Source organism: Xiphophorus couchianus, chromosome 15, assembly GCF_001444195.1.
Source record: "Xiphophorus couchianus chromosome 15, X_couchianus-1.0, whole genome shotgun sequence".
NCBI classification, from domain to species: domain Eukaryota; kingdom Metazoa; phylum Chordata; class Actinopteri; order Cyprinodontiformes; family Poeciliidae; genus Xiphophorus; species Xiphophorus couchianus.
In genome coordinates this window covers 3,206,869-3,228,918 of record NC_040242.1, presented here as the reverse complement: position 1 = coordinate 3,228,918, position 22,050 = coordinate 3,206,869, and the positions used below count along the sequence as shown (strand labels likewise).

Genomic DNA, 22,050 nt, shown 5'->3' with positions numbered 1-22,050 from the left:
TCACTCTCCATGTGGTGCTGCCCTCTTCCTCCCCCTCTTTCTCTCTGCTACGCTACAGCTAGTTCATCACAACATGCTAAGGCTAGTTAGTATAGCCACCGATGACGACGGCTAGAACATTTTCCTGGAATAGTAAGTGTTTCTCCGCCCTTTGTACATTTAGCAGTGAGTACATGAGATTGATTAACAGCGCTAAGACCCGCCTCCTGGCTCTGATTGGTTGCTTTTGGTCGGGAGCCAAGCATTTCTTCAGACGGCAGTAGCAGCTCAGGGAGGAAGTGGAGGAGATCGATCTTTTCACAGATTATGTCTCATATTTTTATTGTCACAACATGGTGACAATTTTGACAAATATGTAAAATAACAAATTTATAAGAGAAAGATTTTGCGATGTGGACTTAGGATCACTGACCTTTGACCCAATCTAAAGTCTCTTCTAATCTAACTGAACGGATAAAAGGTTTTTCTGTCAGAAGCTTTTTTTCCTCATTGAAATGACTTTATTCCTCATATTTGTATGAATTGTCTGTTTTCTGCTAATATCAAGACTTTCGTCTCTCTTATAATGTTTTTCTTACAATTTTAAAAAATCTGTTAGTCTGGCTCTAATACTCTGTCATTTTTACAGATTTTTTTTCTCAAAGCTGTTTGGTGCAAAAACAGACAGTATTTCTGAGAAGTCTGGAACAAATTATTAATATTCCAGATCTTTTTTTTGTATATGTTTGTGTTTAAGTTTTGTATAATGTATGAAGTCAGGTCTTGTATCTCTTTCATGCGATTCCTCCTTAGCGTTAAGAGTGGAAACTACTTCTGCTCGCCTCTCTTTCTGACATTTCCACAGCCGTTGTGATTTGTTAGCTGAAGGTTTATTAATGTGCTAAAATATTCTTCCCTTTTGCATACTTCATTCTATTTATGAGACATTTTTAGACACAACCTGTGCTACCATTAAGCGTAGCAACGTGTTTACAGGCAGACATGTAATTTACTAAAGATGAATGTGACACTAAGTGCTGCTGCTTCATTTATGTAAGTGATATTTTATGCAGAATACTTTGGAAGTTCAGTTTTAAAACGAATCCAGTTTTTTTCTCTTTTCTGTTTAGTTCTGTCTTTATGTGGGTTTTTTTTTATTTCTCTCCCTCTGTGTTTTTTTGCTTCTCTCTGCATTTTTTCCTTCCCTCAGTCTCCACCTGTCAGCTCTGGGCTGCTTCTCTGCCGGATCGTCGTTCTAATTAGCCATCATCGCTCTACTTCCTGCCTTCTGACACACACACCCACACACACACACACACCCACAGTGTGTCAGCACAAAGGTTTACACGTTTCATTTACATGACAGAGATGCGCTCCAGCGGCGCGGCTGCAGTAGACACACAGAAATGGCTAAAACAAACCCAGATGGTGTGTTTGTGTGTAACCGTGATGCCGCAGCAGCGCCTCCTGCAGGTGTGCTGCAGCTGCCTGTGTCTCTCCATGCATGCAGACCCAAACATCAGCTTCCCGGTCTCCCTAACATCCTCCGTCTCCAGGGTTCAGCGTAGATTCTCGTTTTGCTAACGCAGTGAAACGATCTGGAAATATTCCAGCAGAACCACGGAAACCAAAACGCTCGGCCTGCTGGAGACGTTTCCAGGTGATTCTTTCTCTCCTCAACTTTCTGGCTGCTTTCAAACAAAGTCAAGCAAAGTAGGAGAGAAAATATGTTTAGAAATGAACTTTTGTCATTAACTGTTTCTATAATCATTGTTTAATATTTTTCTCCTTTTCTACTTTTCTGTCTTCCTTGTTTCTTACAGTCCATCCTTCCCTACGTCCTTCTTTGTTTCCTACTCTCCTTCCCTCATTCAGTCTCGTTTCCTACTCTGTCTTACTTCCTTTCTTGTTTCCTTCCTTTTTTCTTTATTTCTTACTCTCCATCTTTCCTTCTTCATTTCATTCCTTCCTCCCTCTTTTCCCTTCCTTCTCTTTCTGCCTTACGTCCATCCATCCTCCTTTTGTTCCTTCCTTGTTTCATTATTTTCATGCTTTATTCATTTCTTCTAGCTCCATCTTCTTTTTCAAATGTATAATTCAACATCTCTTTTTTCTTTTTCAATTCTTTTCCATCTGCATCACCACATCTTTTGTCTTTATCGCTCGTACATTTTGTTTTGCAGGTTTGTTCTCGTCTTCTTTACCTCTAATAAACTCTCAGACTCAACTCAATCATTTTAAATTCTTCACATCTCAAAGCAGAATTCTCTGAATTCTCTGCTTTCCTAATTTGCTGTTTATTTTTCACACTTCCAGCCTCTTTATCCACAGCGATGCGTTCACTGTCTTTAAAAATAACAACAATCTCTCATCATCACCATGAGATTCAAAGTTTAGTAGGTTTTATTTTTGGCCTTTCTTCTTTGGAAAATCCTCAGCTTCCATGGAACTGTCAGTTAGAGGTATGTCTGGGCTTTGACTAGGCCATTCTAACACACAGTGGGTGGACCCAGAAAAATAACAAAAATCCATTAAATAATAAATGCAAAAAAAAAGTTTTTATTAAAAATAAGTCAAGACATTTACTCGAGTGTAAAATGAGCTTGATTTTGAGTTTTCTGTTCCTTAAAATAACAGTAAATGTGATGTTTTGATCAGCCAATCATATCTTTATTTGTATGCAGGTGAACGTTTCATATCTCATCCTGGCAGACAGAGCTGACTGCAGTGATACTGAACTGGAAAGGCTATAAAATAGTAGAACATTATTATTTTCTCTCTCACAATGATATGAAAAAGTATGGATTATTAAAAAGTTGAGTAATATATGTTTTATTTCAGTTCTGGATTTGTTTGCAGGTTTTAGTTTAGCAGCTGGAAAGGGGAGACTTGCTTTTGGGGTGTGAATACTTTGACTATAAGTGTGATTACTTATGTGTATTTTCTTCATTCCCTTTTGTTTTTACCGCTTTGTTTTATATTTTCACCTCCTCTCTTGATTCTCCGTTTTTACGCCCTTTTACTGTCGTTCTCATTTTGTTTCTCATTTTCTGCCTGGATGACTTTTAGATGAAATAACAACTGAATCTTATTGTGCGTCATGTCAGATATCAGAACGTGGAAATATGAACATGTTTTCTGGGTGTGATTGGATCCATGCGTCCTCCGGTTTGGTTTTACATCGCAGGAACCCGGAGGCGATGAACACAAACACACCGGAGCAGATTTTCCACATTAGAACAGTTGGTGAGCTTTAATGAGAAAATCTTCTGCCATCCCTCATCTCTTTTTTTCCTCCATCCTCCCTCCTCCTCTTCCTCATCCTTCCTCTCGTGTCTCCTCTCCCTTGCCTCTTCTTCTTCTTCCTCAGGTGATCTATTGGTTGTCAGGTGGTTCCCTGCTGCAGGGGTTTCTGGGACGCCGTCAAGGTGCCCAGTGGTCAGGTAATGACATGTGTGAGTGTCTGTTTTCAAAGCTGCATGCTCAAAAACGCGCCAAGCATCTGCACATGTGTGACTATCAGTCATTTTTTAAACAAATTCATCTTCAGGTTAATTAACATTTTGATTTATTTACCTGCCATTTGATAGACGATGCTGCAGATACACACCACCTGTCAGTCTGAGCTGAGGATGTGTGTTGTGTGTGTGTGTGTGTGTGTGTGTGTGTGTTCAGACCTGCTTCCCGTCCGCCATGTTGCAGGGCAGCATGAGGACCTGCGATGCAGGGAAGGTGGTCGACAGCGACAGGCAGTGCTGCTGCTGACGGATCTGCTGCCCGTGAGTGTAGACCCACTCCTGCAGGAACAAAACATATTCCAGTTATTAATCAATGTGTGCAGCCATGGTGTGTTTATAAACCTTTTGTTAATAAGCCTTTTGTGCAGAATACCTGTTTAAATGAGGTAGATTTAAAAAAAACCTGCAGGTTTATGTGAGTTTTGATCTGAATATCAGAATATTGAAAGTTTGACTTGAAGATCTTTGACTAGGCGCTATAGCTGGCTAGCAAGGCCTTTTACATGTAATCCCATGGATTTCTCAAGTTTTGCTAACTTTGTGTTTTCCTGTACAAGTTCTGGAAGTATTTAGTATTGGGAATGGTTGAAAGGAGAAGTGGAGGTCTTTCCAGCCAACTCGTTGAGGTAAAACGTTTTCTGAAGAACATCTGAACGCTGCAGGCTTTATTTCACAGTGACTGATTTATCGAACTGCTGCATATGGAATGACATCAGAGGTTAATTGGTGCTCCAGTTCAATACATTATCTCACAGCTGGAGCCACTCAGTTACTGCGTGTCTTTGCACTTTTAAGATTCAGTCCCAACAGAACCAAACCTACAACCTCAGCGCTCACGCTGGAATGAAAAACTGCTGAGTGTGCACTTTTTGGTAGTTCTTAAGTATGAATTCTCTTAGTTATCATATTTTGTTATTGTAAGGTGAATATCTTGTCCTCCATTTCAGAAAGTGAGACTCATATGTTACCTATTTTCATCACATAGAGCAAAATATTTTAAGCCTCCATTTCTAATAATTTTGAAGACTTTGGATCATAGATAATGAAAACTCAAAGTTGAGGTCTCAGAAAATGTGAATATTTTGCAAAAGTTAGATCTTAGAAACCTGTGATGTTACACCTTAATTAAAAATATGTGCAAATGTTTTCTGAAAGTAATGTTTTACAAAAAGTAAAGAAGCTGATTGTTCAAAGAATGCCGTGTCCATGATTATGAATAGAAAGTTGAGTGGACGAAAAAAAGTATGTTCAAAAATGTATAGACTTTTCAGAAGGTTGACATTTCTGTTCAAAATAATATTTATTTATACATTAACTTATGTAATATTAAGTTTTTCTGAGGAACAGAATTTCAGGTTTCTATTTCCTCTGAACCAGAATCATCAAAAGTACAAGAAATAAAAGCTGGAAATGTTTTGACTTTTTGTGATGAGGGAGAAAAATTTGAATTATTTCCTAGTATTCTAAAGGTTTTTCCTTTTAATATGTCTGTTTGTGTGTATATCAAGGTTTCTGCAGGTTTTGCCAACTCAAATTTAAGACATTTTTAAGACCACTATGATCAGAATTTAAGACCTGCATTATGACAGAAATATACAAAAGAAAATAGCATTTTTCATATAGTAGCATCGTAGGAGTTGGCAACAGATATGAACCACTGGCAAAGACGAACATCATACAGCAGAGGATTTACAGTCACCAATGATAAGACTCAAAAAAGCTAGCTAGCTAACTAGCTAAAAAACTCGAGGCCGTTGAGGTAGCAGAGTCAAAGAACGCAATAAAGATTTTTCATTCTTTTGTCTGACAGAAAAGTCCCACGAGAAAAATAAAGTACACGAGATTAAAGTCATGCCAAAGCAGCATCTAAGACCTTTGATTAACTTATTTAAGGCCAACTTGAATATTTTCTAATGGATTTAAGATATTTTAAGGATTTAATTTTGGATGCAGGAATTTAAGATTTTTTTAGGATGTGCAAACATCCTGGTTACTAGAGTTTGTTTAAAAGTTTTTAAATCAAAAGTAAAATGCAACATTGATATTCCAACATTCTGCATTAACTTATGCTCATTTATAACTGACTCCCCATCAATTTTCCCTTTGTCTTCATCCAAAATATGTAAATTACCAATAAATAAAAGGTTAAAATCAGGAAGCAGTGAGGCTCAAAATAAGAGTAATACCTGAGAAAAGCTGGCCGATCCGCCTGCCTTTCATGCACACGTACACAGCCTCAGAGGTAATTACATTACTAATGTTCACAATCACAGCTGTGTGGCTCAGTGAGATGGATTTCCTACCGTCTATAATACAGCTGTCCACCTCTGGGTAATGCAGCTGTGTGATTGATTTGTGTCACAGATGACTGACGCAGCACGCTTTCTCATCTGCAGGGTGATTTCAGGCTCTGCCTCCAAGATTTTTACCCAGGTACAAACATGCATCTTTATACGAAATACATCACAAGGAAAAGTAGACTGAAAGCCGCAGAAACAACAAAGTTATGACAAAAAGGTAGAAATATTAGACTGACTAAAGTAGCTTTGCTTACATGCAGCTGGTAGATATCACCAACTTTACTGCCAGTTTGAATTTGATAGATTTGGTAGATGTTTATTTCTATTAAGTTCTGTATTTCAACAATAACTACAAGTTTTTTCTTCTCTGTACAACTGCAACTGAATTTCCAACTCTTAAAACAAAAAATAACACTTAAATGCTGACAATATGACACTCAAAGCTAATAAACAAGCAGAAAAAGCTGATTGTTGTGGTTGTAAATGTCTATAATGTGACTATTTTTAAATAAATGGCCAAAATGTGCTCACTTTGCAGGTAGCCCTGCAGACATGCCAATTAAAAATGTTGGTGTGTCCAACATGCTCAGCTCTACTGCAGGCTGAGATACTTTTACAAGACAGAATATTCAGTTGCTTAAAATTTTTAAGCTTCGATTTAATTGGCAAATATGAATAAATCCAGTCACTGACCCACAAGATGTGCTTTTATCCTTGTTGGTTCTCCAATCAGAATGACTTTAAATCATTAAAAGAGCCTTTACCAGTTATACCAAAATACTTTTAACATACTTAAGAAAAGAAGGGAAGGTTACTTTTCTTTTGAAACAAGTTGTTACTAGAGGATTGTTCCAAATTGTATCATTTGATTCTGTTTTTTGACAAAAATTTGTCAGTTTTTTGAGTAACGTTGTTTTGCATGAAGCTGTAATGTTATTTTGCACAGTGTTGCTTCTTAATGATTTTTCCTGCTATGTTGTTGGTTTATCCTAATTCCTGATTCCTGATGATGAAAATATAAAGTATTAATACATTTCATTTGATCCTACATGAGCAGTGTTAATTATCCTGCTGTGTTGTGGCATAAATTTACAATAAAAACTCAGAAAGATGTTTTTATAGCCAGGTTGCAAAAAGAAAAATGACAAAATTGTGTCAGATAAAAGTTGGTTTGTCATAATTTCTCTGGCAACATTTGAGTATAGAGAGAATAATGAAAAAAATAATTCACATTTACAATGAAAACACCTCTGATTTCCCTCCAACACTGGGAGATTCCTTCTGTTTTACCCTTTAAACTAAAGTTAAATTTAATTCTTGAACTTCAAATCCAGGCTGGGAGCTCAACCCTGACGTGAACGAGCTGAACAGGCTTTAGTTTCTCTTTTGACTTCTCTGGATAAGAGACAGTTTCTCATTCTCACTCGCTCCCAGTTGGTTTAACTGGGAGCTGTGGGACTTCAATCAGCCACCTTCAAGTCAGAGGCTGTTTTCTCCAGCCTTTAGGCATTTCATCTGCTGACATGTTGGCTTTCTGCAAGCCCACTTGTTAGCGTGAACCACAGCCTCCACGCTCACTCTAAACGTGGAATAATGAGAATCCTATGGGTATTAATTATAACTGAGAGGATGGAGAACACACACACACACACGCCCCCACACACCCCTGCACGCACACACACACACACACACACACACACACACACACACACACACACACCCTCGCACACACACACACACAGAGGCTTTTCGCTGTGCTTGTTTAGTGAAAAATGAACACAGTCAGAGACGTACAGCAGAACAAAGTAAGAAAGAAACTGGTCTGCAAAAACTGAAACACATCATCTGTTTTCTGTTCTGAACGTCTTGAGATTTTCTCAGCTTCATGATTTGCTTTTGAATTCAAATAGTTTTTTGTGACGTTTACAAACAATGCTGGAGACTTAACAGGAACTTTTTTTCAGCAGGATTTTAATATTTGTGGGATAAGAAATCGTTTTTTGTTATTGTGAAATATTAAGGCAACTGTTTGATTGATTTTCAGACAAGAATTACAAAACGTAGACAGAAATGCCGACCTAATAATCAAATCCTCTCCAATTCTCTGCCAAGAGTTTCAAATCATTTTAATGAGATTCCAGAGAAAATGACAGATAACTGGAATTATCTGCAGGTGGATGAAGCAAACAGCAGCTCAGCTCTACTCCTACACAACCTGCTGCTGCACACTTCCAGTCAGCTGGCTGAAAATCGAGTACAACACTTACAAGAACAATATCTGCTTTTGTTTGGAGAATATTCACTCATGAAAGACATAAAGTTGTGGTGTAGCTACCTGAGCAGATAGCCTGACTAAATAATGGCTGCATGTTTTCCTTCATTCTAAAGCCTTAGAAATGTTTTCATAATCCATGCTGGACTGATAAATGTTTGACTTTGAGTTCGTTTAGGTCTGGTAATAATCAGTCTGAAGGTGAAACTGATTAATTTACTAAATGATTCAACAATGGAGCAGGGAGGTGTAATATTTTCTCATCAGGTCAGATTAGTTTGGTCAGTTTTGTTTTTAATAAATCACTTGAAAACATTTAAGCAGGTTTTCTTTGGCTACGTTCACACAGCAGGTTTTGATTCTCAATTTCAATTTTTTACTGAAATATGTAAAAAATTGCATAGTCATTCATTCTACCAATCAGTGAAAGGTTTATGACCCCCGTGTGCAGAAGAACGTTGACGTCACACATCAACAGACTGTTTAACGATTTTAAAGTTTTTTAGCCGACAGTATCTTCATAAAAAAATGAAGGTAACTAAGACAAAAAAAAGCACAACTTTAGTGGAGTATCGGCTGCTTCTGATGCAGAATTATGTCACATTTCACATAAATGATGTAAAAGAGAAATATAATACGAACGATCATTTTGAATGACTTTGAAAAGTATCGTATCTAATTTAGTAAAATCTGATTGTTTGAGGGATGAAAAGATCAGAATTGGGTCGATAAAAGTGGCATAAAATATATGGATTTGGGATGAATTTGCCTGCTGTATGAATGCTGGCTTTGCCTCACATTAAAGTCTTTACACATAATAATGTGAAAGGGGGAAACACTGTTAATGTAGGGAAAGAAAAACAACCAAATATTTGCTATATTTACCTTTTTCCAGGCCAGGAATGATGGAAACGTAAACACATTGTGTATTTCTGTGCATTTTCTCCTAGTAAATGCTGACAGACTTACCTGACTGCTGGTGGGGCCTCCCTCTGCTCCTGTGCAGGGGCCCAGTGTGAGGACAGGCATCTCCTGACCTTCGACCCGACGGGACTCCAGGCAGTTCTGCCGCTGTCGGATCACACCTGACTGGGAGTCTGAATCGTCTGGGACCCTGAGGATGAGCAGACGTTAGTGAGAAGGCTGGGAAATGGAGGAACTAAAAAAAAACTAAAAACATAAAAATATGGTTTGGTGTTGTTGGTGTGTTATTTTGAATAAGTAAATATATAAATAACACAGCTGTTCAGCTAACTGACATCCTTTTAAAGGAGTAAGATGAATATTTAGTCCGAATAAAGAAAACATCCATAAACAAACATATACATCAAACAAAGACAACAAACTACAGTAGACAGCAGCTGAAACACCTGTTTAAAACCCCAATAATACCTTATACCAACATTATCAGAATATTCATTCAGAAACTGTAGCATGCTTGAATATTGTTTAAATTTCTGTTTTCAGCCCTTTTCCAAAAGTTAGCACAGAGCTTCAGTTACTGCAGGTAGGAACTAGAGATCAGGATGAAATCTGTGAGTAGTTGGACTCTGACCTGAACCTTCAGAACCACGTAAAGACAGTTACAAAGTCAGCCTTCTATCATCTGAAGACCATTTCCAGAATTAGAGGACTAATGTTTCAGTAAGATCTAGAGAAACGTATCTGTGTCACATTGATTAATGCAGCAGCATCTTCACAGGTCTGTCTAAAAAAATTAGCTTCAGTTGATGTGTAAACATCTATTGTCCATAAAGGTATTTGCTGTCAGCTGTAAGGTTAGCTAAAATGCTCTAACCAAATCTGATATCTTTGTTATCCTACATTTGATATCTAAGCCAAAAAGCCAAAAGTTTTCCATATTTTCCTGACGATAACCGGCTGACCTGAAATAGCCATAAAATTACACTTAGTCCAAAAAGTTTCTTCTGTAGTCTTCCTCTTTAATAAACTTTCTCAGCCTTTCTTGTTCAAATTTTAGCTATGCCATAACTGGAGTTTAAGCTGTGCTGCATTAATTCAATCTGCTATCTTTCTCTTTTAATAACCCGTTAAAGGTTATTCGGCATTTTAAGGGTCACGTCTGTTGTCCCCTGAGAGGAAGCCTGTTAATTTCATTCTGGGGGATTAGCACCAGCCTCCCGTGAATAAATGGCTGCTTTAAAAAGGGCGAGATGGAGCAACACTGTTTACGTGTATTTTAATGGTTTGTATGTAGCGTGTGCAACAGCCTCTGCTGTGTGGCAATGTGGCCGGTAAATTGTTTGTCAATTCAGGTCCTTGATTGTGGGAGGTGCCTCTGATTACGTGGCCACCTGGATTATACTTAAGCGCCGTTGCACTCATGAGAAGATCCAGGCACAGACGGCAAGATCCAGGCGCAGACGGCAAGATCCAGGCGCAGACGGCAAGATCCAGGCACAGACGGCAAGATCCAGGCGCAGACGGGAAGAACCAGGCCTAGCCAAGATCCAGGCCCAGTCGGATCCAGAGGCGGCCCCGGCAGATTGAGTTTTGGGAGTTGGGAACAGAGACCTGTGAGGGCCAACTGGGTCCATGACTGGGGGAGGACCAGGCTGAGTTAGCACGCGCTGGGAGCACATCTTGGGCTGCTGCTCATTTTTTCCTTGACAGTTATTTTTACTAAATGCCTCTGAAGGGCTGAAAAATTATTCTGGTTGTCGTGTCCTCCTTATTTTTTGTTGCGGCCATCCGAGCTGTTACGGTTTTGTAAAGAAGAGTCGCAAAGTGTGTGTTTGTGTGTGAGGAACGGTGTGTGTGGTGAATCTGAGGAGCCGGGCCCCTGGGGAGCTGAGCCAATCAGGACTGAGAGAGAGATTTCTCTCACAAAGGCAGCGAATGAGATGCTCAGGAACTCAAATGGACGGCGGACATGAGGGACGGAGAAGTTGGAAATCACTCTCCTCTTTTATTTTTCTTTATACCTGGAGAAGCAGGTCGATTTATACAGAACTCGGGTCTTTTGTGTGTTTTCCAATTAAAATGTTCCATCTATAATAACGCTGCTGTCACATGTGATGCGACTCTTCATTTATCTTAATCAAGGATGGAGGAAAGTTGTTTCTGACCTTCATGTTGAGATTAAAAATTAATTTAAGTTGGAAAAGTACTTAATCTACAGCAAGTAGAAGCAGCAAAATACCAAAGAGTTTTGAGGGAAACAGGTTTAATAAAAAAGAAACTTTTAAACTTTTATTATAGAGAACATAATGTGATTAATTGCACTACAATGAAAAACATTCAAATTATACTAATGACCTTCATTTACATCATTCTGTGAATGCACCAGTGATTTGTCTAAATGTTTTTAGACGTAGTTCTGATGTTCTTGACTGCATATAATTGTATTTTTAAGTGCATATCATCTGTCATGGTCAAGAGGAATGTGAACCAAATAAAAAATAAAAAATTAAATTAAATAAATGACACGAGATCTGCAAATTAGAAAAGCAACAAATCTGGACTCAAGATAGAAAAATAACAAAATAATCAACCTGAGACTGCAGAAAGAAATGGAAAAATACAGATTTTCAAAAACAGAAACAAAACTATAGAAAGAATACATATGTGTGTTTATGGTACATATATAAATGATATGAGAGTCAATGCTAACTGCCTGAAAAAGAAGTAAATTGGGATAAAAATTACATTAACCAAACAATGTACCAGTCATGAAAAAAGCATATTTAATGTCATAATTAAATGTATTAAAGGTGTTAAACATACTATATTAACTGTATATTAACTCATTTTATTAAAATTTTATTGATCTGGTGTACAAGGCAACAAGGTGTTGTTTAACAACTGGCAGCAAAAACTCAAATAATACCTGAAATTTGACACCAAGCTAACTATCTGAAATTTAAAAAGTAATCCTTCCAGCTGCACATCATCCGAATCCAGACAGGATTATTGTCCAAAAAAGAAACAACTCAACCCAAAACTTATAACCAGAAATCTACAAAACAAACAAATCAGAGAAAACTCCGACATGCTGCCACCATTAGTGCTACTGCAGTGTTTTAGATATGATTCAATGCTTACCAAAGTTTCTGATTACTCCAGAGATTAATGCGTTTTTACACTTAACTCTTGAACTAAACTTGTGCTGGCCTGCTTTGATCAGTCTTGGTGTGCCAGACTTCTGCCACGTTAATAAAATCTGAAAGTTGGACTCCAACCTTTGCAGTGTGCTGCATCTTTTCACACGATGATCTACCATCATGAGTCAGCGAAACTCTACAACAGCAAATAAAGTGTGAAAAGATCAAAAATAATCTTTTTTTCTAACAATGATCCAGACGGTAATAAAGCCACTTTTGGCATCAGCATCGAAATTTCTCCTTTAAGTTTGCACGCTCAGCAGAAGCTTTTCCAGCACAGATAAGCCTGAAGAGGCATGCGCTAATACACACACACACAAAAACACACACACACAAAAACACGCCTTCTCACTTGAGCTCAGGGTACACATTGTCCAAGTACCACTTGAAGGATTTGCACTTGAGCTTTTTCCGAAGTTCGACTCTGCCTCGAATGCTGGAAGAGACAAAAACAAAGCAGCAGACAGTCAGGCTGACAGATAAACAGCAGATAGCCACTAGCACCTGCGCTAACGCTCCGGAGCCAGAACGGGAAATAACCCATAATAAGGAACAACACTGAGACAGATAATAAAATACTAACACAGAGCCAGACATAAACTGATGTGGAAATGTCAGAATTCACATGTTCCTGACAGATAAACTGACGTTTCAGAACGACTGTCTGGCTGCTGCTGCGCTGACTGTGAACGTCGAAGAAAACCTTCCACTAATGCACAATCCATTAAACCACATCGGTGTTTTGAAACATTTAGCTTAAGCTTAAAATATAAAAGTAACACATGAGGTTCACAGCAATGATTCATCAGCCTCTTTTGTTTAACCACAGGAGACTGGAGAATGGAGAAACGTAGAGAAATGCTCTTTTAGTTTGTCGACTGCATTAATCCAGAGCCTAAATCCCCAAACAGCCTTAATGACGATATTCCTAAATGACTAGAAGTTTTCTACTGATGTCTTTTCAGACAACAACAAACACCTCAGTTGGGAGTATTTTTTATGCTGAGTCGATCTGCACAATTCACACCAGTATAATGTAGCAGTGAGGAAGCAAGACACTTATAAGTGTGAGTTTATAACAGGTGCATCGGCTATTAGGGCCACTGTAAATAGATTATTATATTTCTGCCAGAAAAAACTCAGACAGAAACTTTCTAGAAAAAAATCTTGGAAATTTGAAGATTTCAAACAGTCGAACATTTCAACGGTTTAAAAGTCAAAAATGTATGACTTTTGGAAGTGTTCTGAATTTCATAAAATCTTTTCCAAAGTATTTTCTATAACATTTTTTTAGATTAATATTAATATTTTTTCTCAAATTTTTGACTTGTGGAACTCAGAAATTTCAAGATTTTTCTGGAGAACTTATTAAATAAATCTCAAAATGTCTGAATGCTTTCTGGCAAATTTTCTGCTTTCGGAGCTCAGATATTTTCTTGTTTTTTTTTCTCAGAATTTTTGAGTTTTTTGATGGAAATGTTTTACTTTTTTTCTGTCTACAATGGCCCTAATAATGCGGCGTAGTTCTGCTTGATCTTACTCTCCGTAGGACTTCCCTCGTGCGGCCGGCCGGGCCGAGTAGTAAAACAGACTGAAGTCGTCCATCCACACCTCCGCTGTGCGCCGTGTGTTCCTGTTTCCACACACAGAAACACACCGAAGCAGGAAAATACAATTATTCTGGGCAGATGACTGAGGAAAAGTTCATTTCTGTTGCTTCAGTGAAATTGAATGACAGTATACACCCATCTATTCCTGGTTCGGTATTTATGAATTCATTTCTACCCTAACCCTTTTTCGGTGAAATGTTACTTCAATTTATTTGTGGATTTTTTTCGTAGAGCATTTATAAAATATTCAAAAGAAAATGCAGCTAAGATACAGAGGCAAAATGCTACTTGACCAGCTATTGGCTGCATTTCACTCAGCAGCCAATCCAGTACTCCCACTTATTTTCCTTGTTGCTGATTGGCTGAACTCCCAAAATAGAGATAAGGTGGTTCCATTGTACTTGACTCCCCAATTAAATAAAAAAAGAGATTAGACTTTGATACATGAACATTTGTTAATAAATATTTATAGGAATGTTCCCTCAAACTGGTGAATACTGCAAGTAAGATACTACATGCTCCACAGAACCACGTCAGAGTAGAAAATCAAAGGTGTTTCCATGTATTTGATGTATTTTGTGCAGACAGTAGATTTGGGAAGCTGGTAAAAACTTTTAGTGTTTTTCTGTGCAACCAGGACTTTCTCTCATCAGCATTCTGTGAGTAGTTTCTGATTCTGATCCTGCTGGTGTGAATGAAGAAGAGGCTGCAGGAGGAAGGACAGAGAAAACAAATAAAGACAGACATCAGGAGGCTCGGCCGGGTCACCTGCTGCGTTTAAATGCGGCTGCTGCAGAGGAAACCCGGCCCACCGCCGATGATCTCTGGATGATGGATCACTGCGGTTACACATGTCTGAACTAACATTTTACTTTTCTGACGGTTTTTCTCGCATGTTCATGAAATGCTCGCATGTTTTCATACATTAAAATCTGAATCCTTAAAGTCAAACTTCTGAAAAAAGTCACAATTCTGCATTAAAGTCGCAATTGTGAGATTAAAGTCAGAATTCTAAGATTAAAGTAAAAAAAAAAAACAGAACTCTGAGATTAAAGTTACAATTTTGAGATAACAGTAAAAAAAAGAGTCAGATTTCTGAGACTCAAGTCAGAATTATTTCTTGTGTTTTCAGTCGCCCTATAATCCTCTTCCATATTTTCAGGTATGAAACCATGTTTATATCATCCTTTAATCATATCTCTGTGTCTGTATCCCATCAGCTCATTTCTATTCAACCCACTGCACTTTACTCACCCACACAGCTGCAACAGTGAAGCCCATTTTCTCTGCCTCTCATCCCATTTTCCCCTTTTGTCTCGTTCTCCCTTCCCTCTCAGTGTGTCTCTATTGTAATTAGCTATTAGCAGAGTTTCTCTGAGCTGTGAGCGATCTCATTGAATTGACGGAAACCCTCCATTATGAGCATTACACGCGCCGGCCGCGGCGCCTTAATGAACGCGGAACACAGAGGAGACGCGTGATGCTTGTGGGCGTAGAAACATAAATACTTGTCGCGCGAGGGCTTTAAATTAGTGACTCCAGACACGCGCGCGCGCATTTACGCAAAGCACAAGGAAGGAAAGAGCATAATCTTTGTAATCGAGTTATCAAGCAGCAATTTTTGGTGGAGCATAATTCATAATCCTGTCTGCCAACAGAGAAGCTTCCTGCTAATTAAGCAGCGGAGCAGCGCGGCTCTGTTTCAGAGATGCAAACATCAGGTCGTCGGGATGCAGACTGAAGTCATCCTCCTCCTCGCAGAACAGATGTTGCCTCGGTAACGACCGACGGGGAGCAAAAATGAACAACTAAAGAGCGGGGAAAAAAGCATCTCAGTGCTGCTGTGAAATAGGCAGTTGACACAAAACAATAAGCTTTAATGGGCGGTTTGGACGGCGCCAGGCTCTGAAGGGCCGTTCGGCAGCCAGAGAGCCGAGCCTCCGTCCTGCCGTCACCTCAGCCTGCCGCCGCCAATTAAACCGCGCCGCCAACTCAACTCCCACACCTTGTAGCTTTAATGTTTTGCTTACAGACAGAGGTTAATGAGTGAGTGAACAGCTGAAGGAATAATCTTTGAGATAAATCATCGGTCTACGGCGTTTAGTGGATCCCACGAGTAATGCAGTGATGGAGTGTCGCAATTAAGCTGTTGCTCTTCCTCAAGTCTCCCAGTTTGTCATGTTCACCGTTTACCAGCAGCCATCGGCTCAGGCCAGTAATAATGACTTGAATTTTTTTTTAAAAAACAAGCAATTAATTTTAATTATCAGCGTCTTATTTCCTTATTTGTTTTAATCCTTATCAACTTTGACCTGATTCTATCATTTGAAGGCAACATAATCTGCTTACAGCCTTGATTGATCGGTTAATACCAGATCAATTCATGTTCTGAGCATGTTAATGGATTACTGGCCTGCCGGTAAACATGTCTCCGTTATACTGAAAGGCGAGCAGAAAGAAAACAGCTTATGCTAATGGGATAATATTGTAGTGGCAGCTCAAAGGCTCCCGGGCAGCTGTAAATCCACCTTAACAAAGGCGCGCGCGCAGCGCGGTGGCTGCGGCGCGCGCACAGAGGAAACTCTTACTTCTACACCACTGCTGTCTCAGCGGGATGTCGCGTTATAGTCCATAAACAATGTGACAAGTAACAAAAATCAAGTTATTTAAGTGGTTTAGAGATTAGAAGGTTTGTGTCCAAGCTGTCTGTCTGATATTATTTCCTCTTTTTTCTTCTATATATAGATTTTAGGGGTTTAATCACCGCAGCATGACGCTACCTCCACTGTGCTTGACGTTTGATACAACATCCTCAACAAATATCTCCAGTAGTTTGATCTTTGTCTCTCCTGATCATAAAGGGTTTTTTCTTAAGATTATATTTGACTTTTCCATTTGGTCTCCTTCAGTAATATCACATAAATAAAGACTAACACCTGGATTTAGACCTTGTTGTTGTTGTAAGGCAGGGGTCCCCAAACTTTCTCCTGTGAGGGCCACATAACTTGTCCCTTCTCTGATGGGGGTCCGGGGTCAGTTTGTAACAGAAAAAGTGTGACGATTGTAAGAGTGCTAAACATAAAAATGTATTGTTTTTCAGAAAGCACAATCAAATAACCTTTTCTGGATTCTTCAGAGAACAAAAGTCAGGAAATAACACTATTTATGAAATAAATAATAACCAAATAACACTGGGTTCTCCACATAAAAAAAAGGGTTAGGGTCAATTATATGCATGTATAAAATAGTTACTAACTAGTAGTTAATAATAAGTAAAGTTCATTACTAAGGAACATTTATTTTATTGCAAAAGTCCAACTTATCAAATAAAAATGCACATATATGAAAATACTCTGGTATTGTTCAGGGGGCCGGACCAAATGTGGAGGCGGGCCACATCTGGCCCGCGGGCCGTAGTTTGGGGACCACTGTTGTAAGGTGACAGCAGTGACACGTTTGTGGTTAAACTGTGACGGTAAAAGTCTTACTTGATGTAGGTGTTGGCATTGCCTTCAGGGAACACGTACGGGTGTTTCTTCCTGAAGACGTGACCCACTCTGCTGCAGGGCAGGATCTCCAGACTGCCGCCACACTGCCAGACCCGGAACGAGATCTCTGCACACGCACACACACCCACACACACACACACACCCACACACACACACACACACACACACGCACACACACACACACACACACACACACACACACATCAAACTTTTTTTAGACTGTTTACTGTTTATTTATTTTACACAGAGACAAGGCGCAGCATTTCAGTAACCTTTTAAAAGCAGAGATGCTGGTACCATTTCCACCTGCCGTCCCATTGACTTAACAGGTTATGTATTGGTGAAAAGCCAGTCTAATAATTAATTACATGTCCAATAATTAATTATTCACATCGCTAAAACCAAGCAAACCAATCAAACTACAAACCGACAGACAGTTCAATAAACCATTTATAGCTTTCATCAATAATTTGTGCAAAACAATTATTTAACAGCCATATACAAATATCTGGATAATAATAGGTCACCTTTAAACTGGATGTGTTTCTGAATCCAGCGGCACACGTAAAAGGTAAAGCTGACTTGTGTTTTTTTGTTTTGTGCATATTGATTTGTAACTTAACTGTTGGTGAGTTTAGGCCAGCAGAGAAAACAAAGTTTCTCCACTAAAAGAGGAAAGAGTCCAGAGCTGAGAACTTTGAAAGTTTAGAAACTTTGACAATAAGAGCAGAAGAAGAGCTGCAGAGGAAGTGAAAATTAGAGCACAGGCCGAGTTTGATGAGTCGGAGGCAGGGATGGAAGAAGAGATGAAACAGCAGACGGAACAAAGGAGAAGAAGAAGAGTCAGCGAGATGAGGAGATAACCGACACGGAGCTGGGGAGACTGACAGAGACATGACACACAGCAAATGAGTGTGTGTGCCAGGAGGGAAGAAAACAGGCTAATAGTGTTTCACTGATCTGAGGAGAGCAGCAGCAGAGCAGCCAGAGACCCAGCACACACACACACACACACACACACACACACACTGCAGGCAGGTAGCAGGAGGAGAGCCAGATGTTCTGCTGGAGGAATGTCAACCCTGGACTTTTATCAGCCCAGAGGAAAGTTCACCTTCATCCATCTGATACCGAACGACTCCTGCTTTCTAAACCCAGTCACTCTATAATTCACTCTGCTCACATCACATGACTCATTAAAAGAGGGAAACTTAATCATTTCATAAATATAATGATTCTGCTCCTTCAGAGACATTTCTATTAGATTTTAAATAGTTTGGTTGTCAAAATGTTTGAAACACAAACAGGTAAGGTAAAACCGAAGCGTGAGGCATTCAGTCTGTAGCATGAAATGACCAGAACTGCAAAAGTCCAGGAAGGTAAAAGACCAGTAAAAAAAAACAAACAAAAAAAACCTGAATGATAATATCAACGTCTAGCACATTTCTACTCACCGGCTTTTAATACAGAGTGAGAGATTCATTTGTTTCTATACAGTGTTTGTATTTTGTTTAATGTTGTAATTATTATTTGTTGTTTTTGTGTGCAGCACTTTGGCCAACGCCTGTTGTTCTTAAATTTGCCATTCAAACAGATTTGATTGGATTTGGTCTCTTGTTGTCACTGTTTATTTCTGCTGACATATTATGTTTCTGTTGGGAACATAAACACCATCAACAGCTCAGTTAAATCCATTTCTAAATGTCTCTGCAGCAGAACCTTCCTCACTCTTTGACAGTAATGAGTCCAGAAGCTTTATGGATATACTGCACTTTTGTCTGTTTCCTCTTCTCATTTTAGCAGAAGGAAACTCATTCAGCTGAAAATTTTGAAATTAAATTTACATGTCAGAGTTCCTGTTGCAGCATTGTTGATGAAACAATCAGGGAAACGTGTTGCATCAAGCGCTCTCTGTATTACAGTCCAATAACAGATTAATTACATCATGTAATACTCCAACAAGTTAAAATGTTTTTTTTCTTGTCTTTGTCAAATATACTCAGGTTTGCAAATTTATTCACAACTTTTTCACAATTCACAGAAAGAAAATGATGCAAGGGTTTTAATTTGAAACTGCAATTTTTGACTCTTGCTACAAATTCTTATATTTCTAGTCAGGTCTGGACTTTGACTGGGCCATTCTTATTAGGGCTGTAAATAATTATTTTAGTAAATGATTATTGACAATTAATCTGATAGAAAAAAGCCACATTCTGCAGATCTTTCATTGAACAGCTTAACATTATTTTATACAATGTTAAAAATACATTTAAAATGCAAACAAATAAATAATTCAATTCCTTTTCTGAATAAGAAAATAAACATTTTATTGCCATAAAGTTATTACAAGAACGGCTTCCCTTTACTGAACGCCTGATGCATCTGCAGCTAACATAAATCTTCTCACATCAACATGTGAAAAGCTCAGAAATTTTTTTAACACTTAACAATTTAGAGCTGATTGTGTGATTATTAAAAATATCTGAATTATAGGATAGAAACAGGTGTTTAATGGGAGATTTTTCAACAGAGTGTGAACCAGAATAAAGAGAACTGAATACAAATACACTGTTCTTGTCTTAACAAATTAAAAAATCATGCATCATTTTTTCTTTACATTCTTTTTCTTACTCTATGTTGCTCTGTCAGATATAATCATAATAAAACTTTGTTGATTGAACGTCTGAGGTGTTGACGGGGTGTGTCGTAGAGGTGTGTGTGTGTTTTTATCCTCACCAAAGTTTTCTCCGCCCCAGATGTCCATTGCCGTGTCGTACTTCCCCAGATGATTGAACCAGGATCTGTCGATCACAAAAAGCCCGCCTGCGATGATCGGCGTCCTGACACACCGAAACACAAGAAAGAAAGAAAAAAGAACTGCTTTCATTTGGTTCCTCTCACCATCACCCATCTATTATGTTTAAATCTCAGGACCACAGATTACAGAAGTTATTTTAAACATCAGTCAACAACTGATGCTGCATTTTGTGTCATATTGTGGCCAATTTTCTGTTCCTGTAATTAATATCTCTAGAATCTTATCCAGACTATCTATTCAGAAAGAAACAGTTGCATATTGTGTCCCCTGCATTAATGCGAGCTGGTAAAGAAAGGATGCAACGTGTCAGGAGCTCCTGATCAGACGTCATATAGAGCAAAAGAGTTATTAACACATTAGCACGTTTCCTGCCTGTGTGTCTGTAAAAAAGGATAAATGAACAAAGTCAAAGAGTCACAATTTGGCTCCCAGATGAGGAGACAAAAGTGGAAAAAAACAGTTTTTCATTAGAAATGCTTCTTAGTAATAAAGTCTCCCTGCATTAATGATTAGAGCTGTGTAATTTTTCATTGGATTAGGTTTTCTGAGTCATGGCCACGGTCACTGCAGAACTGACAGGTCAGACTGAGGAGGAGAAGGGCTCTGTTGCTGACTGCTGAGGTGCAGACACGCATCGTTTGTCATCCAGGCTGCAGCAGGACGCCGCAGCGCTCCGTTAGCCAGTCCTGACACAGAAAATGGGATTTTTCACTGTAATTGTTTCAGAATGATGCTAGTCTACAGTCATCCCTCTTCATTCAGATTTTCTTGAGCATCACTTGTTTGGGTTTCAGAAGGTCCCATCAGATTCAATGTGAAAGTCTTGATGGAATATATACTGTTTTCTAACTGGGAGTGAATCAGTTAGCATTTCTAATAAAGAGACAACCAACCATGCACACACTCATACTGGAATCCATAACATAACTGAAGAATGTCCAAACATTTTGTCACAAGGGTCAAAATTGTTGAGTCAAAAGTCCTTAAAAAGTAACAAAAACACTAAAATCAAGAAAATAAAGTAGTCTTTTTCATTGGGTAGCAAAGAGATGTTATTTAATGTAGAATGAGAACTTAAAAAGGATTTTGCATGTTAGCTGTATTAAAAAAAAGAAATTTTCCCATTTTATGGCTCAATTTAACAAATATATTCTCAGTATAAGAACAGGATTCGAGTCACTTCCTTTCCAAACATTCTCTATATTTAAACATGTTTAATGAATCAGATAAAAGCTGATTTGGGTGCAGAAATGTCGGCTTTCCAGTAAAAGTCTCTGGATGAATGCAGTTCTGCTTATTATAAGAATTTTATAATAAAAAAAATATATAAATTTATCTTGATTCCAAATAAAAAGTCTCCATCTGGATTGTGCTTAATTTGTATCATTCTTGAATAACAGTTGGGGGCCGCACAAAATCAATCTAAGGGCCACAAATGGCCCCCAAACCACACACTGGACACCCCTACTGTACACTCTAAGTCAAGATTTTCTACACAGACTCCTAACAGCTTCTTATTCCACCACACAAACACGTTATTGCTCACTTTCACACACAAACGGCGCACATTTAGAAGCAATTAAAAGTTTCTGCTGAAGCTTGAAAATTGGAACAGCAGACTGAGGTTAGACGCTCACAACGACTTTCACCAACACATCCAACGCTGAACGTCTTCCATATCTGCTAATAGCCTGGAAGGAAGTGTTTAGATATTTAAGTCCAACTCTAGTGTGGAATTGTTCTGAGGAACATTTTGTTGTTCTGGTGTTTCTGCAAGTAGAGATGAACCTAATTCCTTTTTTACAGATTTACACTCACATCACAGGGCAGCAGACTCCATATTTTTCACCTTCTACCTTCATCAGATCATCAAACAATATGAAAATTGACATACAAAATTTTTTAATATCTTTTCAGCAT

At 38.5% G+C, this 22,050-nt stretch overlaps 1 protein-coding gene across 1 annotated transcript in view; it reads right to left on the bottom strand.

Annotated features, from left to right (window-relative positions):
* Nucleotides 1-22,050, bottom strand: part of galnt14 (UDP-N-acetyl-alpha-D-galactosamine:polypeptide N-acetylgalactosaminyltransferase 14 (GalNAc-T14)) — a 137,224-nt gene that overhangs the window by 4,144 nt on the left and 111,030 nt on the right. Inside the window, exons 9-14 of the mRNA XM_028039997.1 lie at nt 20,049-20,152; nt 17,292-17,418; nt 13,734-13,826; nt 12,546-12,629; nt 9,039-9,183; nt 3,657-3,776 (exon numbers count right to left, since the gene is read on the bottom strand). Coding sequence (XP_027895798.1) covers nt 3,657-3,776; nt 9,039-9,183; nt 12,546-12,629; nt 13,734-13,826; nt 17,292-17,418; nt 20,049-20,152 — 673 coding nt within the window. The remainder of the gene's footprint in view (nt 1-3,656; nt 3,777-9,038; nt 9,184-12,545; nt 12,630-13,733; nt 13,827-17,291; nt 17,419-20,048; nt 20,153-22,050) is intronic.